Source organism: Camelina sativa, chromosome 10 (assembly GCF_030686135.1).
Source record: "Camelina sativa cultivar CO46 ecotype springtype chromosome 10, ASM3068613v1".
Lineage (NCBI taxonomy): Eukaryota > Viridiplantae > Streptophyta > Magnoliopsida > Brassicales > Brassicaceae > Camelina > Camelina sativa.
Window position 1 is genome coordinate 15,503,453 of NC_141889.1, and position 24,487 is coordinate 15,527,939.

Below are 24,487 nucleotides of genomic sequence, written 5' to 3' on the forward strand. Positions count from 1 at the left end.
AATAGTTTTAAATAAATTAAGTTAATTTCCGTGAATTTAGTTTTTTGATATCTTTGTGTTGAGAAATCTAGAGACTTTATAGGAAATTTGGAACTTTCTGTAATGGTCCCTTCCATAGAAAAATAGAAATTGAACTTTTATACTGAAATATTTATATGTGAGTGTTAAATAGTTTTGGAAACATTCATTCATTTCAATGTAAAGTAAATTTCTGACTTTTTGTCAAAATAGATGTTTAAACTCTGCTAACATAGTTATGAAATCTTTGTGTTGAGGAATCTAGAGACTTTTTAGGAAATTTGGAACTTTGTGTATTGGTCCCTCCCTTAGAAAGGTACAAACTGAACCTTTTTACCAAAAGAGTTATATGTGAGTGTTAAATAGTTTAGTTTCTGACCTTTTAAATAGATGCTTGCGGGTGTGTAGTAGATGTGAAGGACAATAGAAATCAAGAAAATGGAAATGAATGTAATGAAGTTGTCTTCACGCTATTAAATGGCAGGTAAAACATATTTATTCCTCCTATAATGATATTAGGATTTATACGTTTGAAACTATTATTAAATGTATCAACTATGTACACCTGTAGGAATGAAACGATAAAGTGGCGTGCAGTAAACAACTATGCTACCCATTTCATGTTATAATGAGAGTCATCTGGATGCCATCTCACATACAAAACCGAACCGGTGTTTTGTGTGCTGCGTTTCTGGAGGGTTGGAGAGTATAAAGGTAAGTACTATTAACAACACTTGCTAGATTCAGCTAATGCTAGACATTTTAGGAATATTCATTCACAAAACTTAAATAACATTGTAAACATCTCTAGGTTTACCGTGTATTGAAAACACATCGGCCTCCTCCAAGATCTTTACAAAACCGGAGTTTGAAGGACTTGAGCATCACAAGGCTACGTAAGTTTTAAATATACATTAAAATCAAGTAGTGTATGATGGTAGGGCTAATGTTTTGAATGTGTTTTTTATATTTACAGCTTGGAGTTTGGTGGACGTTATTACATAAAGCATAAAATGGAGCATGAAGGTGGATCTTCCGGGACTCAAAATGAAGTTAGGGTAGATTAAAGAACCTTTTTGTATTTGCAAACTTTAGTTTAATTTTATGAATGTTTGTAGTACCAAGTCCTAGAAATCCATTTATGGGTTTATTTTAAACGTAGGTTAATAGTCTAAACGAAATTTCACATTATATTGAGCCAAAACATTATATTAACTTAAGTTAGATCAAGCGTAACTAATTTAAATCAACCGTAGCAACATAATTAGATTAACCTTAACATTTTATACTTCCATGCTTTGTAAATGGGTTTTAAACTCTTGAATTATAAATTTGCATATGTACAATAGTATATAAACATTTTAATGACTACTGTTTTTATTTACAATTTAAGAAGTGAAATAAAATTTATCTAAAATCAAAGTAAAATTTGTTTGAACAATTTTAATTGAGAGGAAGTTAATGTTTTCTATTCAATTCCTGCTTGCACAAGTGTGCGGGTAACTCTCCTAATATTTTATAACTACTTTCGAAAAACGAGTTCTTGACTAACAAGAAAATAGTGGTGCTGGCATTTTAACCCTGGTACAGGGCATTAAAAAACAACAATTTTCACAATTAGAGTAAGGAAACTTCTCATAAAAAAGGCCGATTATTGATTACATATTAGCTCTGTGTAGTCCTGGCCGGCTCTGGTCATAGATTATATAATTAAGATAAAAAAAAAGGAAAGTACCATTGTCATGCACCATAAACATTATTTATTTTTTAATCCATGCATGTTTGAACACTGCTGGAAGCTTTTTATCTTTTATAAAGTAAATTCCATCACGTTTGGCAATCCAATGACGCCATTTATCACATCCATCAATGTTACCGGCTCTGTATGCTATAAATTCTTGACTATGTCGCATGAACAATCCATATTTCACACTACAAGTCCATCTTGTCCTTCTGCCTAACTTCTCCCCGAATACTATTCTTTTCATCTCTTTGAATTGTTAATTTGCGACAGCTAGATTGTCATCTCTGGAATGACAATGGTACTGGAGAACTAAACCGGGACCAAGATCGTTCTCAATTAGAAGTTTGTTGTTCGTACATTTGAACCATGATGATTCATTTAACCCAAAACACATTGCAATAACAAACATACAAATTATATGACTATTCATTTTCTTCTTTTTTATCTAGGATATTTTTGGAGAAATTTTGGAGAGTAACATGCATGAATCTAATGACATCAAAGTGTAGTATTTATAATGATTTTCTGCGGTTAATTATTTTATGTGCGTGCGTAAATAATTAGTTGAATTGAAACAAAAACACATATGAACTAAAAATAGATAGTGTAGAAAAGTATGGTTGAACGAATAAAAAGAAAATCAACCTTACAAATTTTGTTATAAAATTTATTGGATTTTGGACTATTGTTGGAAATAGGGATGTTGGTTCTGTAATTTATGAATTAGTTATTGTAAGAGAACTTGTGGTGAAAAAAATTTCAGCGTAGAAGAATAGGATATCTAGTCGTACAACATGGTACGTATGGTGTTCATTGATATTAGCCATGTTCTTTCTGTCGCCATGCGACTCTCACGCGCGATTCATATAAAAATAACTTTTTCTTTGGTGGGAAATGGGAGACAAAGTCTTCCATGATTATTCGTAACATAAAATTAAATACAAATCTGTCTTGGACGTGTAGTACCATGAGCATCATCTGATAAAATCGAAGCAACACTACTTGGAACTACCGCCAGAGCATGAAAATCTAAACATAAAGAGTAAGCATAGGAAGCTAATCCATCCACAAGACGATTACCTTCTCTATACACATGTGAAATACGGACGCTTCAGTCCCTTGATATAAAGCCATGGCACAAACGTACCAGGAACGACAGTGGATGCACATCACTTATCCCTGTCTGAAGAAAACCGACTACCACCTCATAATCAACCTCCACCTCCAATCGAGACACTCCCTTACCCCAAGCAGTATGAAGACCATAGTATACCCCCCATAACTCTGCCAAAGTAGCGGAGCATATTCCTATGTTCACCGCGAAACCACATATCCAACCTCCTGTCTCATCACGCAGCACCCCAGCAGCTGTGGCCAACCCGGTTGTGCCTTGAGCAGCACCATCTGTATTCAACTTTAACCATCCCTCTCGTGGAGGTTTCCAAGCGATCAACCTCTCCACTCGTGTCGGTTTGTGTGTGAACCCGCTAGTCTCCAACGAGGCCACCGACACCTCCTTGGCCAAGTCTTTTAAAAATTGTACTCGATCACGACACTTACCATTAACACCAAAAATATTCCCACATCTCCACTTCCATCCCCACCATACCGACATAGCAAACAAGGTAGAACAATCTCCATTCAAATTCTCATACAACCATTCAAACAAAGACGTTCAAAAAACTGTGTCTGCCTCCGCGCAGGTACTAACATCCTCCAAACCTCCGACATCGCTGGACAATCCCGTAGTATGTGCATAATATCTTCATCTCCGCCCTTGCAAACTTGACAAACAGAGAAATCAGAGATATATCGTCGAAACCTTTCTGCATTCGTCATGATAGCTTGATTTCCCACTAGCCACAAGAAAACTCTGACTCTTTCCGGAGCCACCACACGCCACACCCGGGACCAGAAAGCAACCATATCCGGTTCTGGTCTATTACTCCGTGTGATCAACTCATAGGCCGAAGTGACCGTAAACGACCCATCAGAGCTCGTCCCCCAAGACAAACGATCTATAGCTCCGGTAACCTTGTCAACTACAATAGCTCCCAGCCGTAGTCTGGAATCCTCAGCGAGATGAGGCAACAACGGGCCAAGATTCCAACCCACACCATCTTGCCAAAAGTCCTGAACTAGTGCCTTTAAACATTCCTCTGATAATACCCCAGCCAAACCATCACTGAGCTGCTTATTCATGAGCCACATGTCCTGCCAAAAGCGAATGGTAGCACCATTCCCTAGCACCCAACTGTGTCCCAAACTGATAACCTCCCGAATACTCAGAGCTATACTACGCCACATAGACGACCAAGTCGACTTAGGTGATAACCACGAGGTGTTCTGCATACACCCCACCTTATATTTACTTCTTAGTACACGAGCCCACAAGCTATCCGAGTCCTGAAGTAATCGCCAACCTAGCTTCGCCAACAAAGCTCTATTCATCGATGCAGTCTCTCGGAGCCCAAGCCCTCCTTGTTTCTTTGGTAAACAAACCTTCTTCCAAGCAACTAGATGTTGTTTCTTTTTTTCCACTGTACTACCCCAGAGAAACGAACGCGACACTCTATCCAACTCCTTCAATAAGCTCTTCGGCATAGAAATGACACTCATGGTGTGAACCGGAATAGACATAAGCACGGCTTTGGTAAGTGTAAGGCGGCCCGCTAAACTCAAACATTTACCCTTCCATCCCGCTAATTTCGACGATACTCTTGCTAAGACTTCCCCAAAGGTCTCCTTATTCAGTCTCTTTTGCAGAATAGGCATTCCAAGGTATTTACCTAAATCCTTGGTAGCCTTGATCCCACTCTCATCGCTGATATGCTTCCCCAAGTCCCTGGACACATTCTCTGAGAAAAATATTTTGGACTTCTCCAGACTTACTTTCTGCCCTGAAGCTACACAAAAACGTTCTAACACCCGTCTGATAACTCTAATTTGCGATACAGAGGATTCAGTAAACAATATCAAATTATCTGCAAAGCAGATATGAGAAAGCATCAGACCGCCTTGAGAAAGCCGTATAGGTTTCCATTTTTTCTGGCCAAACAGCAGACTCTATAAAAGTAACTGTGTATTGTATATTTATCACTTATTCAAAAGGTAACTCTCCTCTGCATATACAAGCTAGTTATTATTTATTACATTAGTTAAGTGTTATGCATTCCAATTATTTAGTTGTTTTCAAACATACATACAATAATTAGACAAAAACAAATATAAATATCCTTTTTCGACTTTTTTTTCTCCATTCATACTGTTGACTTTACATGTAAAATCAAAAGGTAGAGCAAAATAGTCAAAGAAAGATAGGAAAAAACTCTCTCCAACATATACACATATCCCTCAACTAATCTATTTTTCCTTTTTTTAAATTATAATTATCTCACTTTATTAGTGTTCCTAATGGCACCACCACCCTATTCTTTTAGACCATATTTAATGGAGGGATGGTGCTTTAAATATGGATTTTTTTACATATTTTCTTTTTGTATTTATTTTAATATAAGTATTAGTAAGTAAATGACACATGTCTCTTTCACTCTTCGAAAAGTTTCTCAAGATTCTCACACAAACAACCGTTCTCCTTCTTTTCCGTTCTGTCTCTTTTTTTTATTACTTTTTTAATAAAAACATTTACATGAACAATCCCCAACGAGGTTAGGCCCATATTCATCTTCTAAAATCTTTGTAATTGAAAATTTTATATATTTGTTAGGTAATGCTATGTATTTATAAAAATAATGTATGGCTCCCGCACTACAATGGGTCGAAATTATGTAGTAGCGAAAGCAGGACCATATTTAGGTATTTAAAACTTGATAAAGTAATAAAAGGACCTACACATAACGATATATAATAAATGCGTTTTGCTATATTTAGAAGAACATTAAGATTACAATCAAAGGAAAATTAAAGAGTGAAGAGAGCACTTGACTATAGACAAGAATGGCCGTGAAGCTCATTTGCCTCTGTCTTTTCGTATACATTGCCCTTCTCATTTCAGGTGAATATAATTGTATGCTCCATGGCAAATATATACGGCACTCTTTCTGGTTAAGATATTTTTCTTTTCGTTTTGAAAAATACAATATCTTTTTGATATGATGGTATAAAAGGGGTGGCTACTACTCAAGGCCGGACGATGACCACATCTGCGAGAGGACGGGATAGGAAGAGTGGCCGGACGGAATGGCTGTATGTAGCCGGAGAATGTGCGAAATTACCACGTTGCAACAAATATTGCGTCTCCAATGGGTTTCATCTTGGTGGGTTTTGTAAGAAATTGTCTCCTCAAGCTTCCTCTCTTTTCTGTGTCTGTAAATATACCTAGGTTTTAATTACCAAACTCACCGTTTCCTATTTGTTGTTGACTTGTTGTTGTTGTTGGGAGAGATAATAAGGAGTTGTTCAGAATACAAACCCCTTGACTTGTTGGTCCATTCTACTTAATAATGGTTTGAACTTGTAAGCCTTGTCTTTCTTTGTTGTTTAAAGAAGATTAGATCATGCTATAAAGAAGCATATCCTTTGAAGTTTGAATGTTTGATCTTATAACAAAAAATAAAAAACATTGACTTGGTTGTACAGATGTGATACTGACTAGTGACTCACATCAAGCTCCGTTAATTTGAACGTTAACTAATTCCAATTGTCTGTGGACTCCGGTACGTTGTATTACTGCCTAGTGTCGGCGAGTTTTGCAAACCGGCTTCAAACGTTCTACATAGTATACACATTTGTTTTGGTTTTGTCAGCGAGTTTTTCTTTGTTTTTTTTCTTTCTAGTTTTGTGAAAAGTTGGAAAAAAAACATACTTATCCTTTGCCGGAAAATAATTGCGATGTGGACCTAGAAAGAAAGAGGAGATCATCGATGTTTAGTGGCAGAATTATAAATGTTTTTAGAGGAAACACATTATAATAAATCTTTAAAAGATTTTTAGTTATATATAGAATTAATTCTGATTATATGATTTTTTTCAAACTGGTTGGATCCACAATTATGAATTTTTGAATTAATTATTCGAATTCTTCAAAAATTTCTTATACTGAGTTCACTAACCTCACCTACTCAAGAGTATGACAGCGACACGTCTAAAAATAACCGGTTATAAATGGAAGATTCAAATTAAGAAGTTGGAAAAAATGAATGAGCGTTCATTTATTCTTACCATTTGCAATAAGTAATTTTAAAAAATGATTTAATTACAAAATTGAAAAACATGAGCAAATCATAAAAGAAAATTTTTCAACTCATTCATCTACTATCTCATGCAATGAGTTGAATGATATTAACTTCTATTCGAATTCAATTTTTCCAATCATTTATCTACAAAACATACTTCATATAAACTAAAAATATATATCATACAGATATGCTCATTTTAGTATATCAATAATTAGATGATAAAGAATTATATTCAAACAGAACTAGTGAGTTTGCTTTTGAAAAGTTACATTAAAAATATATATAATACCATATCTTTCTAAAAAAGAAAAGGAAGTAATTAACTGCAATGTGACTCTTTTTTTGTAAAATATAAAAAGGATATTAATTGACAAACCGTCTGTCAAAATCACTATCAATTTTCACCAAATTTTATTAACATTACGTTCCCCGTCATATTCAGTACATACACTAGGTGCATGGAAATAATGCAAATACTTTTATTAAACATCAAACAAGGAAAAAGAGGTGCCAAGGATTGTGTCACATTAACACAACTATAAATAGCTAACTCGAACCGGAACCATCCGATGTCCCGAGTCAAACTCCTCATGTCCCACCCAAATCGATCCATGTGTCTTCTTCACATGGCACCTCATCTCCTTATACATTTTTCAATTCCATTATATATACTTAAATCCTTTAAGCTTAAACTAATTAACAAACTCATCCCATTATTAATCAACAGAGAGAAGAGCGTTAAGAAATGACAAGCTTCGCAGTTGTTGCAAGACTCATCACAAGAGCTCCAAGAGCTCGTGCTTCCATCCCTACAAGACTCGTCCATGTAATCTAGCTATTTTATTTTTCGAATTTTAATACGTGTGACTAATATTAATCATCCTTAATTTTTTTTAATATATATAATCAAAGGGGAGTACAAGGAATGAAGCCTCCGTCTGTGACAAAGCCACAGAGGCTCAGCAAAAGGTAACAGACTCCTCAAGCATTAAAAAAAAAACTTGGTCATATAAACTAAAAATCAAAAAAAATATATGTAAATAATATTTTTTTTTCAAGTACGAATTAGTTTAGATTCGAATATATTTTATTTAATTTTGTAAATAATTTTTCTAATGGCAAGTGAATGTAGTTTTTTTACACATTTTAAGGTTAGTTTTATATTTGTACTTCCCAATAAATATAGTAGGATACGAAAACATGAAACCAAATTTAAAGGCATCAAAATATCAAAACCCCGACTTATTAAGTAGTTTACTAATTAATGTTTCATATAACCAAATTAAACCTGATAGGTGGCCAAGAAGGCAGACGAAGGAGCACAGACGATCTCAGACGCTGCTGGTAACTTGAAGGATAAGGCGAAGAACACAGCAGAGGAGGCATGGGATAAAGTGAAGGACACTACGGAGAAGATCAAAGATACGGTCACCGGAAAAACTGAAGAAACCAAGGAGTCCATTAATGCCACTGCCAAGACCGTCGAGAGAAGCATGAACACCAAGAACCTGAAATGATAACATACTGAACTTTTTTAAAAATTCCACTATATTAAATAAGATATTCTTTACCTAATGGAGTTTGTTTTGATCTGTTTACACATTGGTTTTGTATTAAGAAAACGTATTGCTTTAATAGGATTAATTTGATTGATTGGTTTTGATCATATAGAAAACTCATGTGTTTACTATAATAAGATTAATTTGATATATTGTAAAACACAATTTCTGTTTTTCTTTCTATGAATCACCGAAAAGAATAATGGTGCGTTTAAGTTTTAGGTTAGTGGATACTTATAACACCCGTATCCCGACAAATAATGAAATATTAGAGTTTATATCGGGAATTGGAGTAAAGTTGGTTTAATTCACGTTGGTTTAATAAATTGATCAATTTATTGATTAAATCTAAAGAATGATTTAATTTATTGTTGGTTTAACTAATTTCTTGTTTATTTAAATTAAACTAAAAAACTCTAATTCCTCTCTAGAAACGAGAAACGATGGACGCTTCTCTCCTCTTTAGTTGTAGAAGTTTGTTGTTGTTGCTCAAAAAGAAGGAGACTTGGTCGTTGAGGGTGGAAGAGAGGAAGAAGGAGAATTAGTTTGGCTTTAGAGTGAAAGCAAGAGAAGCAGAATTGTCAGGTTTTAGGGAAAAAGGGTTCGACTACTCAAATCATCCTCAAACGTAACTAAAGTTGGTAAAGTTATTTCCAAGCCTTTCATCGTCATTTTCCTTTTCTCAGAAGAGAATTTGGATTTAAATTCGATAAGTTATGACAGTTTCGTGAGACACGTTTCTCATACACGAGTTGGGACCATCGGGTATTGTAACTGAGATTGTGGTCTCGTCTGATTTCTGATTGGTACGAGATTTTGTGATAAGGTGAATTCGGGACCATGAGCTTATCTGAGCAATTTGGTTATATGACTTATTTTGAGTGATGATGTGTAGGTGTGGTGAATATGTTATTGGATGTTCAGTTTAGTGGCTGGTTTGTTATGTTTTATTTGTGTTTGTACTCTTTATTTGCTTGTATGTCTAGCTCGTAGATGGGAGGATAGCCTCACTGGGTATTTCTAGTAATACTCACGCATCTCTTGTGTTTGTGGTGCAGGTAATGCATGTGTAGCTTGGAATCATGGTGATGAGGAGGAGAATGGTCTAGGTTCTTGGTTGTATTACTGATCATGTTATTTATGTTGGAACCTGGTCTAGAAGCATGTTAGGTTGATGGTTTTTATTGGTTTTAATTGATATGGTATTTATATTAAATTGGAGTTGGTTTGGTTTGTCTTCCGTTGTGCATGTTGGTTTGCTGTTGGATTATTTCTTGGGTTATAATTAATGATTATGGGGTATTTAATTATATTATTATTATTATTATTATTAAAAAAACGGGTCGGGTTGTTTCAGTTTGGTATCAGAGCCCTGATGGTTCTATGGCGGTTAAGTGGATTGGTGTTAGAGTGGTTTAAGGGAATTTTATTGGTGGAATTATTTTTCTGTTGCTTGGTGCATGATGTTGTGAATGAATGTTGTGTGATGGAAATTGATTATGAATAGTTAGTCAATTTGAGTGCGTATGGAGTCCTAGCACACCCAAAGATCCATAGTTTATTATAGTTTGGCGGTTGACCAAAAAGTTTCAAGAATAATGATCTAGCGTTCAAAAGCGGAATTGGCATACGATTAATGAGGTAAATCTCCACTAAGAAAGCATATGTCCAGTAGGTCTTAGGCATGGAGGTGTGCCCCAACAAGGCGAAACACGTCTCGACTCTTGTTTCTGTACTGACATGTCGTTATGCTCCGGTGTATGGAGTGTTGTTGTAAGATGGTCATTGCCATGAGCGGATAAAATTTGAAGTAGCGAAATGAACTCTCCACCATTACCGGAGTACAACGTACCAACTTAGCAACCAAGGTGTGTTTCGATAAGGGAAGTGAAGGAAATAAATGCCTCACAAATTTATAATTTTAAAACCAAGTATACCTCGTAAAGTGGTCAACAATAATTAGATAATACTTGTAGTTGTCGATGGAGACCAAAGGAGATGTCCAAACATCAGAATAAAAAGGTTTTTTGGGGCTTGCTTTTATTGATAAGACAATCTGAGCATGACAACTGGTTTTGAAAATACTGTGAAACAAGAAGAGAAAATTAAGAAACAACAACTTTCAAAATAGGCATAGAAGGGTGGCCTAATCGAGAGTGTCATGATGAAATACTCGTCTTTGGTGTCGATGAGGCAAACATTAAGGCAGGCAGATGGATCGGCCACTCATACAACTCGTTCTTAGTCTTGCCTTGGAGCAACAGGACCCTCGTGTTGAAATCCTTCACTTAAAAATGTGTAGGGAAGAATTTGCCAAACATTTGATTAGTGTTACATAAATGGTAAACAAAATTCATTTTTTTTTGTGAATATTAGGCTCAAACAAAAAAATCTTTTAAGTGCAAAGGGCGAATGATAAAGAGATGGACGTGGAACCAGTTTGCATGATGGGAAGGATGGAACCATCCACAATCATCACCACCAAGATCCGACTAATGCAGTGAAAGGTTGTTAAGATCAATGGTAAGTTGATAAGTAGCACTGCTATCAAAGACCCATGGGTTGGTGTTGTTCGGTGTTCCGGTGGCAAGATTCGCACAGTGGCTGCCATGGAGCATAGGAGTCAGAGGAAATTTGTGAGTAGCGTTGTTGTTGCAGCTGAGCATAATGGTGTGCATTGTGTCCATGAACACTGCAAATCTGACAACGACCATTGTACGTTAGCGGTGAATGTTGGTCACATATCATACCAGACTGTTTCTGCCACGATTGGTTGGAGCAAACATTTGAGCTATTACCGGGTTGGATGTAGTGATTGCTTTGACCGTTGGTGTTCTTGTTGTAGCTGGCAGTGTTTGAGCCATGACGGTACCGTTGAGATAGGTGGCGAGATCATAACTATCAAACAGGGCATAGATCTAGCGATTCCACATGAGGAAGTTGGTTGTTATGAGTTGAGTGACATTCAAGGTGTTAACATGAACCAAATTAATGGTATTGGATACATCAATAGTATCAGTGGTTGACACATTGGAGGTCAACATGGTCAGACAAAGAAGAGGAAGAGATTAAAGAGAGAAAGTCAAAAGAAAAAAAAACTTTAGGATTTAGGTATCAATGACTCTGATACCATATAGAAATATATACTCAAATACTTTATTAGATAAAAGAGTTACAATATTTATGGATTTAGTTCTCGTGTGCCCTTTGACCAAAAAAAACATTTTTTTCAAGTAGTTGCACTCAAGCTTTTAGTTGTATTGACATTAACTCAGTTGTATTTTGGTAGTTTAAAAGTATAAATAGTTGTACTCAAATTTTTAATAATTTTTTGCAATTGTACTTATGATATTTGGTAATTAAAGTACAATTACTATACTTATATATCAATATGTTTTTAAAAATATGTTATTTGTTTGTTTCCCATAATAATGTGGTGATTATTTACAAAGTAATCATAAATGTATAAGGTAGTTGAAGTAAAAATATGCCAATAGGATAGATACTCATAATAACTTTTAATAATCTAGATTTCAATATGAAAATTATGGTTTTTTTATAGTTACTAATATAGAAATGAATAATATACAATAATTTTTGTTTGTATTTTTGGTTGGTTTGCTAATAAACTTAGTTGTATCAGTTGCACGTAGTTATACCACGATAGAACAATTGTACTTCGAAAATAAATATAATCATTCTGGAACCACAGATACAAGTGTTCCACTATTGTTATGCTCACACCCTTAATTTATCATTACTAACTAAAAGTGATATTGGTATAAATATGTTGTTTTGTGTATTAGTAGTTTTTTCAAAAGCTACTAAAAAATAGTTATACTTAGTTGTACCAGTCATATTTAGTTGTACGAGTTTTTTTACAATTTAGCCAGTGCAGGTGCGATCATAATGAAGTTGAGTAATGGTTGGTTGAAATTGTAAAAAATAGTTATACTTAGTTTACGAGTCATATTTAGTTGTACGAGTTTTTTTACAATTTCAACCAATCATTACTCAACTTCGTTATGGTCCGACCTGCACTGGCTAAATTGTAAAAAAAACTCGTACAACTAAATATGACTGGTACAACTAAGTATAACTATTTTTTTAGTAGCAGAAGTGGATGGTAAAAGCCTTCAATGATGATCACAGCTGCAACGTTACTGGTTATAGCAAGATTATTACGCAAGAGGTTATTGCTAGGTTGTTTTTGGATGGATTCATAGAGAACCCAAAACTGATGCCTAAGGTCATTCAAGTGGATATGATGAAGCGTTAGAATTTGATTGCATCTGGTGATCAATGTAGGAAGGCAAAGGCAAGAGCATTGGAGATTATTCAAGAAGAGCATGATGAGCAATACTCAATAATCAAAGATTATCGACTTAAGCTATTAGAGTAAGTCACTCTTTCACTCTTTCTTTGTTAATTTTGTATGTGTTATAAATTTGTGCATTGATAATTTCTGTGTTTTTTGTTTTTTGTAGTTCTAATGTAGGATCAACTGTAGAGGTAGATACATTTGAGGGAGAAGATGGAGGACTAGATGTCTTCTTCATATTTTATGTGTGCTTTGCTAGGATTAAGAAAACATGGTGTCAATATTCTCGTCCAATATTTGGCATTGATGGTTGCTTTCTCACATACTACACAAAAGGACAGTTGTTGGCTGTCGTGGGACGCGATTCAAATAATCAAATGTATCCACTTGCATGGGCTGTGGTGGACAAAGAGGATGAAGAAAACTGGAAGTGGTTCATTGGAAAGTTGCAGTCTGATTTGAATTTGCGAGATGGTGCTGGTTTTACACTCATTTCAGACAGACAAAAGGTAATTAAACTGTGCATCTACAACTTTCATGTATTATTTACTGCATTATAATTATTCTTCGATGATTTCAGGGTTTGTTGAATGATGTTTCTGAGTTATTGCCACAAGTTGAGCATCATATGTGTGCAAGACACATATATGCTAACCTAAAGAAGAAGCATCCACATAGGGCTGACATGAAAGCAAAGTTCTTGAAGGTTTCCAAGAGTTATAACAGCGCACAATACATCAAACGCTTGGACAAGTTGAAGATGTATGACATAAATGTCTACGAATCAGTGATGTAGAAGAATTCCAAAAATTGTAGTCTTGCCTATTTCAAGTCAACATCCTCTTGTGATGATGTAAGTAACAACATCAATGAGTCATTTAACAATGCCATTAACGTTACAAGAGAGTTGCCATTGGTGGAAATGCTTGAAACTATCAGGAGCAGAGCAATGGTGCGCATAAATATTAGAAGGAAGAAGGCAAATAATCACAAAGGTCAGTATACTATAAAGGCGATGGAGAGGGTGAATCTAGAGCAGAAGAAGATATTAAACTGTGCAGCCATTCCTGCTGGTCCAGGTGAGTATGAGGTTAAGGAGAAGAAATCATCATATAAGGTTCACATGGCCATGCATTTTTGCACATGCCGGAAGTGGGAGATGTCAGGCATTCCTTGTCGGCATGCTTTGAAGGTGATTTCAGTCAAGAAACTCAAGGTAGAGGACTATATATCATCTTGGTATCTGACTTCTAGGTGGAGGAATGAGTACAATGCACATATAGATGCAGTTAGAGGAAAAAACTTTTGGCCTAAGTCCGATCAGACTGAGATACAGCCACCACCAAGACCGATAAGTCAAGATAAAAACAGTGTCCCTAAAAGAATCAAGGAGAGGAATAAGTCACCACAAAAGAAGAAGAGCAAGGGAAAAGAACTTAAAGTTACTAGAGAAAGGAGGATCATCCATTGTGGAAGATGTTTTGAGGTTGGGCATAACATAAGGGGCTGCAAGCTAAGTGGACCTCTGTATTATAGACATTCAAAAAAGTCTAAAGTAGTTGGAAGATGTCAGAGTTGTGCATCGGATCAAGTCAGCCACCTCAAAGCCAAATTATTGATTGATTTCGCAGGTCTCTATAGTTGGTGTGGGATATTCAAATTTTATTAGAGTTTAAAGGGAAATTGGCACAGTTGAAAGTTTCAGGAATGTATGATATAAAGTAACTTAGTTCAGGGGGAATAAACGGTTTTCTAGTTTTTTTGGTGAAAGGGCACAAGAGAACTAAATCCACAAACTTTAAAAATATAACCAAACCAAACCGGTTGACCAAAAAAAACGAAACCAAACCGATCCCGATTAGTTTCTCAGCTTCAATCTCATTACAGACACACAAGCCAATTTGTGATTCCTTCTTGTAGAGTTTCTGAGTAGTATCAGGCGGCTTTAGCCATTCACATCTCATGTCTTCTTCTCTAGCTCCGTTTCCTTCTTTGAATCCTTCTCCTCTCGCTCCAAGATTCTTACAAACCCTAACCCAATTCCCAAATTCTCCGTTTCTCTCTCCATGCTCTGTTTTGAGGTTAAAAAACGCATCTTTACTGAATTTGAGAACTCGATTTACTCCTCTTCAACCCCAACGAGTTCGGTCCAAAACCCTTGTTTTGTCTGCTCAGTCCAGTTTCTTGAAAGGTTTGTTCTTCCCCCCCCCCCCCCCTTTTGTTTTGTACTTTCGTAAGTCGAATTCATTGTTTTGATTGCTTAGTTTATGAAATTGACCAAACGGGTCATGAAGGGTTTGTTCATTTGTTGTGTGGATACCCTCTAATTGATCAGTTAAATTGATTGTGTGTATTGAACAGTTCTTAGAACCGCATGGAATATTGGGAAAGATGGAATTGAAGCTGGAACTAATCTTGTACCTGTGAGCTCTCTTAGTCCTGTCTTAACCAATTACACTCTAGTCTTTAGTTACATACAGTTCAGTTATGTTTTTATGATCATTCCTTTTTTGGTTTTGGTTGAAGGTCTCTGTGCCTAGACCAGTTGCTAGAATCTCGGTGACGATTGCAGCATTAGCGGTTTCGTTGTTTGTTGTCAAGTCGTTTCTATCAACCGCTTTCTTTGTATTGGTATGTAATGCAACACCTTCCCTATTCGAGGACTATTTTTTTCGGTGTTTACAAAGCTAATTTACTATGAGTTGTTTGCACAGGGTACAATGGGATTTGCATATTTCTTATTCATAGCCTTAAACAAAGATGAAGCTCCTAAACTCAGAGGAGAAGATAAAAGCTCTGGTTCCAAACCATTGGATGATCCACTTGAAGAAGCAAAGAGAATCATGGACAAGTACAAGTGATCCGCGTCCTCATTATTTGTAAGCTTAAGGTTTTGCTCATATGAGAGAGATCTCCAATGTATACAGAATACAATCATACAATACTTAGGAATTTTATATGTTCTTTGATTTAAGATCAGCTTGCTGCAACGGTGTAATCAGGTGATTGTTAAAGTTCTGGTTTAGAAACTCTGTTTCCTGTAGTGCCAATACATTTCTGAAACGGTTGTAGCATTAGCAATGATTTGAAAAATTTGCTGCAACGTAACTAGCAAGTAGGATTTTAAATTTTCATTGAGTCTGGTTTGATGGGTGTGAAACAGTTTCAGAACAAAGACCGTAACATAGTGATAGAAAGTGTCGGTAAATATCAGACTACCGACAATCTTGTCCTCCGGTAATTTGGAGAAGTCAAAAGCTCTCTGTATCTGTTTTTGTTCAATGAATGAATGGTCACCATTTTCAGACACAATCTTTTGAACTACATAGCTCTATTAGGTATATGTTTGTAATGCTTCACTTAGATTGGTTATATCATCTGTTTTTTTTAAAAAGCATTTTGATTTTATTTATAATCAAAAGTCCAAAGAGAATGAAAATAGGTAAGTTGGGATCTGAAGCAAATTCATTGATAGAAGAATATATATTTAGTTAGATATACATTAGTAGAGAAATGCACTATACTAAACAACTTGGGGCAAAAACATGGGAACAAAGAAAAATGAGTTATTTTTTTCTTCTTTTTCTCACTTTTCATATATTTTCTATATATGTTCTGTTTTTGGTTATACAATACAAATAATTAACAAAGCGTACCGATCCTGCATTTCAAAGCACCAGAGCTAGAGGTAAGCATACCTACAAGGGAAGATGATTTAGCAGCCAAACTAGAGGCTCTGGCGTAATTTGCAGAAGCTCCAGCTCCAGATGAAGTGAAGTAGGCACCATTGAGCATTAAGTCTCCTTGGGATCTCCAGTTCCAATCGTTCCATTCTCTTTTCCCTGCATTAACCCGTTTCGTCACCTGCCAGAAAAATATTCAAATCAGTCATTATGTTGATTAGAGTTACCAAATTATATCTTCTAGCTTAGAGTTACATGCATCTTTAAAATCCTGGTTAACTAGAAACCGGTTTTATCAAATACCTCCTTAGCAAACCGGTTTCCCGGGGCTAGGAACCGGTTTCCTTGACTATTGATGGTAGGGTTAGCACTTCCACCAATTGCATACATTTCCCAATGTGTGTAATCGTTGTTTACTACGTGGAAGTATCCATGCCTGCACCTGAAACAACACCAAACATACCAAACTCTAAAACATTTGTAATCTGAATAGTATTTGACCATAGGAAAAAAGAAAAAAAAAAAAAAAAACCCCAAGAAAATGTAAGAAACTTAGATGAAAAACCTTGGCATCCTCTGTATAAGACCCTCTCCAAAATGGTTGTATGCAATGGTTACTTGCATCATTTTGTCTCTTGTGTAGGAATCGGTATGCCCCAACAAAATAGCCTGCATTATCATCTATATATTGTCAGCTTTTGAAGATAAGGCTAAGAAATAAAAAAATACCCTACATGTTACATTGTTACTTGAATTTTACGTTCCCTTTTGTGCTAATAATTTTATAAACCCGAATTATCAGTTTCCGACTTTTACATAGAAATGCATTCCTAACTTCTGCACCGATACTGATAACACCTAAATCATTACCACTCATAACTTCTGGCACCTAGCGATACTAATATCTTTTGATATATAACCTAACTTGTCCGCAAATCTTGGTAAAAATAAACTACTAGAATCAAGGAAAAATATCTAACCTCGTTGTGGTGAGTCATATAATTATTAGAGATGGTAATAGCAGTAGATCCCATAATTGCGTCGATCAATCCGTCCGCACAATTAGAAAAAGAATTATGATCAATCCAAATATGACTCGATCCAAAAATCGAGATCCCATCACCATCAGCCATCGTTCTCCAACCGTAGTGACTCTCCGAACTCCGAACCATAGCGTTACCAGTTCGCTTACAATCGTGAATATTAATCCCATGGATGATAATATTCGTAACGTACTGAATCGTGATACATGCACCACCAGCGATATGTACGTTCACGCCACGACCGTCTATGGTTTTGAAGCTATTCATGATTAGTTCTTGGCTTAAAGTGATGACCATGTCACGTTTAAAGACGATCCATAGTGGTTGGTCTTGAATCACAGCATACCGTAGCGTACCAGGTTTAGGATTAACCGGATCATGATCAGATGGATCAGTAACAATGTAGTAACGTCCATCACGGCCTCCTACTGCGTTACGACCAAAACCAATAGCACAACCTGCTAGTCGTTTTCTCTGGCGATGCCATCTTTTATCGCATCGCCAACAATCATCGATGGGGTTTCCGGTTGAACAGGAGAAGAACCCTAGCTTTCTCCGATACGTACTATTACGTATGCTCCTGCATGTTTCCAAATGATAGAATGATATTACAAAAAGAGAACAAAGTTTTAAAACTATATCAAGTTAACCCGTGGGTTTTGGGATTTTGTGGATACACACCTACGTGAGTGAAGAAGTCAAAATAGAGGAGACAGGAAAATGCAAAATATAAGGAAGCATTGAATATAATTTTGACAAGGTGAGGTGGCCCTACGTGGGTAAAATTTAATGTTGTCTTGTGTAAGGGAATTTTATATTTCATGTTCATGGGATACGATCCATATAGGAACCTTTTGGGGTCATATTTTTCTTTGTAATTCCGAAATTAAATGCAAAAACTATGGGTACCAGATTCAGATTTATATAGAATAGATAATATATATCATTGAAAAACTAAATTGTAAAATAAATTAGAAAAGTTTACTTTTGCCCCAAAGTTTTGTGCCAAAAGAAATTAGAAGTTCTTTTTTTTCTTATGATAAAACTAGAAGTTCTTTATTAACCAATAAACTTATGTGAAAGATTAGACGATTTGTCGATCCTGAAGATTTTATTTATATTGGGATTTGCAATATATTGATGACAGTAATACTAATACCGAATTACGGATACATTTTTCTAACTAGAGAATAATTATAATAGTTGTTAATTCAGAGATAAACAATAATCTAATAGACAGTAATTAACTAATTAAATCAAGAGAGAAAAGTAAATGTGTTTTTCTTTTATATAGTTAACATTCTCATGAGTCATGATATCTAAATGATAAATACAGTATAAATAAATATGTAGAAGACAATAAACAATTTAAATGATAAAAATTTAATGACATGATTTATAAATGATATATATATATATATATATATATATTTTTTTTTCTCTTTTAAAGAAAATTACCTCTTTGTCTTTGAGACTTGAGAGTATGTATATAGAAAACATTAATACAATTATACAAAGGCGTCGGTGGATCTTAAGAAGAAAATAGTGAGGTATATAAATGGGAATCACGGTTTGTGGTTTTATTCAATAACACTACTGTTCTTCTGTCAGAAGTGTTTTCACATGTTTATTTATTTTTCTTTCCTCGCAGAGTTAAGAAATAAAAGTACATCTCAGGCAGGGTCACATAACTTTTTTTAACTTTGTGTTTATTTAAAAAAACATTACTAAGACCAAACCAACTTTTTTTACAAAATCAGATAAATTATAGATGTCGAAAATGTTTTTCTTGGTCTACGGACTCTACACATAGGTTTAGTAAAGTTAAAGCATCATATGATTTGACTATCTAAAAAACGTTACTAATACGAAATATCTAATAAAGTGGTTTTCCAGTTTTTTAATATATGTATGTAGTGAGTAGTGACTAGTGAGCTAGAGACTCACATATCGACCATTGCTGCTATTTCATCGGGGTCTTTAACGGCGTGTTCATGCCATTCACCGTTTGATAAACTGAGAAAACAGAACATGCAAAACGACATCGTTTTTAGTATCGTAGATAAAGAATCTGAACGGCTGAGATCAAAATCTCTACACACAAAAAAAAAACTGAAATGAGGAGAGAACTCACTTATCCGCCGTTGATGTATTTCTTGAGCTGTCATGTTTCGATTTCCTTGTGTCTTGACGTCTGCATTGGAACACACAACACAACAACATAAGAATCTCTGTCCGAACAATATATAGAAAACAAAATGGTTGAATTGAATCTTTGAACTTACGCATTTGCATGGACACAGAGTGCTAGGATTATGAGTAGAATTGCTGAAATTGAGAACAATGTTCTAAGGACAACCATTGTTGACTCTTGTTAAAGCTTTTTCTCTACTCTCTGATATATATATAGAGAGAGAGAGAGAGTGAGAGAGAGAGAGAGATGAGGATATGACTAAGTGAATGTGAGTGATCTAGAGAGAGATAGATGAGATGAGAGAGGTGACGAGAGGGTTTATATATAAAACTAGTTTGCAAAGGAGCTATGTAACTCCGTTAACTATATATGTCGACGCGTTTCTTTTTTAATGGCGTTTTCTATCTGTACTGTACATTCGGTTAATCACTTCGAGTTATTCTTATAAATCCAGAACGTCGTCGTATAGTCCTGCTTTGTCTTGTACTAAGTTTTATTATTTTTAAATTATGAGTTTAAAGGCTAACGGGAATATCATCCATTTAGATTCAAAGAGGTTTCGTTTGAGCCTTGAAGGCCCAATACTTCGTTTCCGTATCGACAGGTCAAAAAATCCCGAAACCCGTGTTCATCTTCCTGAGACGGTCTCAGAGATAGAGAGAGAGAGAGAGAGAGAGAGATGAGTAGCTTCACGATTCCTTGTTCTTCCTCCTTCTCTCTTTCAGATGTCTATAACCAACCCCCTCGTCATCGCTTCATTCTCCGCAATTCTCGTTCCAATTTTGAGGTTCGCCGGTTAAGATTAGGTGTGACGCCTCGCACAAGAACTGCTAGTTTACATTGCAATTGCTCCAGCAAAGGCACCGGAGGTACAGATCCATGTGCTAATCTCCTTGGTTTCTTGAGTATTAAAACAAAAATTGCGCATTGATTTTTTAATTTTAGGGTTTATCATCATTTTTTTTCATTTAATTGAGTAAATGGATTCTTATTTTTTGGGGTTTTGTTTTGAGAATTTTGATAAAATAAAAAATTAGTTTTTTTTTTTTTTTTTTTTTTTTGCGCAGGTGAAAATGAGAACAAGAGTGTGTTAGATGCCTTTTTTTTGGGGAAAGCATTAGCTGAGGTTATCAATGAGAGAATTGAGTCTACTGTTGGAGAAGTTTTGGGTACTATTGGAAAGTTTCAAGCTGAGCAACAGAAGCAAGTTCAAGAGATTCAGGTTTTTAATTGTTCAACTCTTCTTCTTGTTTTTTTTATATTTTTTATCAGTGAATCTTGTAATGAATGAATAATTCACCATAGAACTAGAGAAGATACTCAAAAATTTGGTTAATTACTTAGCTGAGAAGGTTGGTGTGAGCTTTGTAGAACTGCATTTGAACACATCCATTACTTTGCGAGATGACTATTAAAGTGTAATGATATGTATTCGAAAGGGTAAACTATTATTGTACACGAAAAAGGTCTTGATTGATTGATATTTTCGTTACTGTGTGATTCGGTTTGGAGTTAATAATTGTTAACTCGTTTCAATTACAGGAAGAGGTTCTTGAAAGAGCCAAGAAAGCCAAGGAAAGAGCAGCTCGAGAAACTAAGGAGGATCAAGGACTCGTTGTTTCCAGTGCAACAACCATTAACCGGAAACCGGCTGTTAGCGTTGTTACCTCTGTAACTCCTACATCAACCGTTGAGAGCAGCACTATAACGGGTGGTGTAGTGGAAAGCTCGAGTTCTAATGATGAAGACAGCGTCCTGGGTTAAGTTAAAGAATTGGTAAGAGTGGCAGAGACTGTTGAGAACATATTTGTTGATACATATAGTTGATAAGATGTAAGCAATAAAAGTTGACATAAGTGAAAACTTTAACCGTTAAGAATACAGATGGATGCTTGTCGCTTTAACAAAGCAGGACTATACGACGACGTTCTGAATATTTATATGGAGCATTGAAGCTCTTCGCCTCTTCTTGTAAGTGTAAACAATGACAAATGGGAAAGGACAAAACATCACAAACATCTTTATACATAAGATGAGGAACCACATAAATCGCAAACGAAACAGGTCATCTCCATCACAGGTTATTAGCAATATCTTAAGAGTTGCTTAGATTTAAAAATAAATAATTAAAATGAAAACAACCAAAATTTGTTAGTGATCGATCCTAAGGTCATCCCCATTGGGGGTTTTAATTTTGAGCCTCTTATGTACTATTTGATTTTTTTATGAATTAATTATATACTGTTTAAATTCTAAGAACTCTTGATCTCTTAATTAAAATTGTATCCTCCAATGGTGGTATATAATTATGGGTATCTTATTTTGAAAATATAGTTTTTGAAATTTTAAAAGTTTACATAGATTAAAAGTAGTATAAATGTTTAAGATGTTTTAAAAATGGGAAAAAAGTAGTATAAATGTTTAAGATGTTTCTGTAGTTTTTATTACAGAAAAAAAGTCGCACCATGATCATTAACTTGTCAAGTTTAAAAGTGTGAGTAAATAAGAGGGCTTAAAGATGCTCACCCACAATGAAAGTGCGAGCTCTGAGCCTGAAGTGAACACCGGATGTTACTTGTTCCATGTTAGCATATCCCATCATGTTGACATCAGCTGCAGGTCCCGTGATGTCATAGCTTCCAAGACCGATCAAATAATCGGAATCCGTGAATACACATTTGATCTTCAGCAGAAACAGCAAGAACAATGTGCACTTCATAATAGACACAGACCGCCTCGTCATCTTCACACTCGATGTGGATTAACAATCACTTCTTTCCCGTTTTTGGTCCTTCCTAGAGAAAGCATATGCCAACGTAAGCAACACAAACAAACACACACACACATCTTTCATAAATCTTAATTATTAAACCCAAGAAATTATCCAACCTGAAGAAGGATAAGAGGTAACGCAAGCCTTAGATGAACAAACACATCATTATGAACCAATTCAGAAACAAACAAGTGTATACTTTTTAAGTTGATGAAGACACTAACCGCAATTATAGAGCGACCCATTTGCAGGGGATGATAGAAACCAATCGGTGTGAATGCTATGAAGCAAAACAAAGGTGGCAGGATTTGAAAACTCAATAAAGTTTCGTTTTTTTTCTTGGAACTACGATCAGAGTCTGTAAGTAAGAGTAAAGTTTGAGGAAAGTACTAGTTTTTAAGGTTGCGGAGAAGGAAAGCTTCCCAGTTATGGAATATGAAATGGTGCTACAAAGCTGTAAGAATTCATAAAAAACCAGTTAAATGAAAGAGTTTGCACACTTGACCTGCAAAAAGGGGAGAAACTTAATCGGAAATGCTGCAACCAATGGTGATAAACATAATTTGAGATGTATCAGCTACTTACACAATCCATGAAAAACCTAAGCAACTCTTCCATTGCAGTCAAAGCAATGTCGGTCATAAGAGGCTTATCCATGTCTGATATTGCAGATTATTATGACCCATAGAACTTCCTGGAAGAAGATCAAAATCAAGTGAAGGATCATGAACACAAGGTCCACAACCAGTTAAACTAAAGTATGACTAAGCATGACTTCTGCAAATGAGATCATGGAATTAATAATGAGACCAATATCAATATGTAATACTTGAAGTCGATTCAGAATGTCAAGGTGTGTGAAATGAATACATGAAAAAGTTTGCTAGCTTATAATGTTGTTACTCACCCTTTGTCGACAAGCCACTGTATCATTCCGTCAGTGACACCCTTTGTCACAGAGAAAACAGGAAATAAACTATCGGGTGTAACTGGGCGTGGGTTACACTGGTTCCTACTCAAAAGAATGTGAAAACCCATTAAGCATAAACACAATCAAAATGGGAATACATACTTATCAGAATGAAAATATAACAAAATAACTGTCGATTGAGACTCGATTCAATCTCCTCCAATTCAATTACCTCCTCCGACACGTATCTCCTCTGATTCCATCTTCTTCTTCGATTGTCAATTTGCGAGCAATGACTGCATCAAACAGTCCATGTCTTTCCAGCCATTCCTGCGAGCAAAAAAACAAACCTTTTTCAGCTTTGCTCCTAGATAGTTTCACCACAATCCATTTTTGTTACCTGAAACTGATTACAATTAGCTCTGACTTCTATTTCACAGGCTAATCGGGTCAATGATGCAGCGAAGGTTTCTGTCTCAACCGGATTGATATCAATACAAACAAGCTTCTCTTTGCAGCATTTACACACACCATTCTCATCCATCTCTATTCATAGGATCTCAGCCGTCGTTGAATACCAAAGGCTTTCATTTGTATTAAAGAACCCTAATTTGATAGAGGATTAAATTAAAGAACCTTAATTTGATAGAGGATCAAAAATCAAATATCCCTAATTTGTGATCAAAAAATCATACAACCCTAAATTGTTTAACTAATCGCGAAATCTCCTCCGCCGATTATAACTCCTCCATACCCATCACCTTCGACCCCAACCTCCACTGATTCCATATCCATTGAGTGCATCTTCTTCCTTTGTCGATTGAGAACTTCTATAGCGAGAGAGAGAGAGAGACAGAGAGAAAAAGAAATCCTTCGATCGGGCATAAATTTTTTTCTCTTTTCTATTTTTTTCTTCATCCAACACAAATGTGACACGTAGCGTCTCTTAAACCAATTTTGAGTATACTATATAAGAGGCTCTCTTATCATTTTTTCTTTTTAACTGATTTTTTTTTCTTTCTACAAAACCATTAAAACCCCTCT

At 35.5% G+C, this 24,487-nt stretch overlaps 6 protein-coding genes and 2 pseudogenes across 21 annotated transcripts; 5 read left to right on the top strand and 3 right to left on the bottom strand.

Annotated features, from left to right (window-relative positions):
* Positions 1 to 1,778: 1,778 nt before the first annotated feature.
* Positions 1,779 to 2,192, bottom strand: LOC109126862 (S-protein homolog 14 pseudogene; annotated as a pseudogene).
* A 3,426-nt stretch (positions 2,193 to 5,618) lies between these two features.
* LOC109126962 (defensin-like protein 37) lies at positions 5,619 to 6,313 on the top strand. The gene is made up of 2 exons (XM_019230967.2): positions 5,619 to 5,777; positions 5,890 to 6,313. The coding sequence occupies exons 1-2, from the start codon at positions 5,720 to 5,722 to the stop codon at positions 6,102 to 6,104; spliced, it is 273 nt and encodes a 90-aa protein (XP_019086512.2). The 5' UTR covers positions 5,619 to 5,719; the 3' UTR covers positions 6,105 to 6,313.
* Positions 6,314 to 7,635: 1,322 nt separating this feature from the next.
* LOC104719140 (uncharacterized) lies at positions 7,636 to 8,696 on the top strand. The gene is made up of 3 exons (XM_010436997.2): positions 7,636 to 7,786; positions 7,873 to 7,929; positions 8,256 to 8,696. Exons 1-3 carry the CDS (start codon positions 7,706 to 7,708, stop codon positions 8,475 to 8,477), a joined length of 360 nt encoding a protein of 119 aa, XP_010435299.1. The 5' UTR covers positions 7,636 to 7,705; the 3' UTR covers positions 8,478 to 8,696.
* A 4,772-nt stretch (positions 8,697 to 13,468) lies between these two features.
* LOC109126863 (uncharacterized) lies at positions 13,469 to 14,509 on the top strand (annotated as a pseudogene).
* Positions 14,510 to 14,679: 170 nt separating this feature from the next.
* LOC104719141 (uncharacterized) lies at positions 14,680 to 15,869 on the top strand. Its single transcript, XM_010436998.3, has 4 exons — positions 14,680 to 15,031; positions 15,202 to 15,263; positions 15,367 to 15,471; positions 15,555 to 15,869. The coding sequence occupies exons 1-4, from the start codon at positions 14,803 to 14,805 to the stop codon at positions 15,699 to 15,701; spliced, it is 543 nt and encodes a 180-aa protein (XP_010435300.1). The 5' UTR covers positions 14,680 to 14,802; the 3' UTR covers positions 15,702 to 15,869.
* Positions 15,870 to 16,388: 519 nt separating this feature from the next.
* LOC104719142 (putative pectate lyase 14) lies at positions 16,389 to 20,174 on the bottom strand. 2 transcript variants are annotated; one of them, XM_010436999.3, is made up of 7 exons: positions 19,852 to 20,174; positions 19,701 to 19,760; positions 19,514 to 19,582; positions 17,504 to 18,146; positions 17,089 to 17,192; positions 16,827 to 16,965; positions 16,389 to 16,704 (listed from the first exon to the last, which is right to left on the bottom strand). In XM_010436999.3, the coding sequence occupies exons 1-7, from the start codon at positions 19,926 to 19,928 to the stop codon at positions 16,483 to 16,485; spliced, it is 1,314 nt and encodes a 437-aa protein (XP_010435301.2). In that variant the 5' UTR covers positions 19,929 to 20,174; the 3' UTR covers positions 16,389 to 16,482. The 2 variants fall into 2 exon arrangements, with proteins under 2 accessions (XP_010435301.2, XP_010435302.2); XM_010437000.3 differs by having other exon boundaries at positions 19,697 to 19,760; positions 19,852 to 20,097.
* A 113-nt stretch (positions 20,175 to 20,287) lies between these two features.
* On the top strand, positions 20,288 to 21,668 carry LOC104719146 (uncharacterized protein At4g13200, chloroplastic). The gene is made up of 3 exons (XM_010437005.3): positions 20,288 to 20,629; positions 20,828 to 20,982; positions 21,303 to 21,668. Exons 1-3 carry the CDS (start codon positions 20,440 to 20,442, stop codon positions 21,522 to 21,524), a joined length of 567 nt encoding a protein of 188 aa, XP_010435307.2. The 5' UTR covers positions 20,288 to 20,439; the 3' UTR covers positions 21,525 to 21,668.
* Positions 21,669 to 22,156: 488 nt separating this feature from the next.
* On the bottom strand, positions 22,157 to 24,384 carry LOC104719145 (proteinaceous RNase P 1, chloroplastic/mitochondrial). Of its 15 annotated transcripts, none has more exons than XM_087468953.1 (8): positions 24,142 to 24,363; positions 23,844 to 24,049; positions 23,676 to 23,773; positions 23,441 to 23,545; positions 23,119 to 23,227; positions 22,924 to 22,987; positions 22,758 to 22,813; positions 22,157 to 22,555 (listed from the first exon to the last, which is right to left on the bottom strand). In XM_087468953.1, the coding sequence occupies exons 2-5, from the start codon at positions 23,985 to 23,987 to the stop codon at positions 23,209 to 23,211; spliced, it is 366 nt and encodes a 121-aa protein (XP_087325079.1). In that variant the 5' UTR covers positions 23,988 to 24,049; positions 24,142 to 24,363; the 3' UTR covers positions 22,157 to 22,555; positions 22,758 to 22,813; positions 22,924 to 22,987; positions 23,119 to 23,208. The 15 variants fall into 15 exon arrangements, with proteins under 15 accessions (XP_087325079.1, XP_087325076.1, XP_087325080.1 ...); XM_087468950.1 differs by having other exon boundaries at positions 22,924 to 23,038; positions 24,142 to 24,318; XM_087468954.1 differs by having other exon boundaries at positions 22,650 to 22,813; positions 24,142 to 24,299.
* Between the last annotated feature and the right edge of the window lie 103 nt (positions 24,385 to 24,487).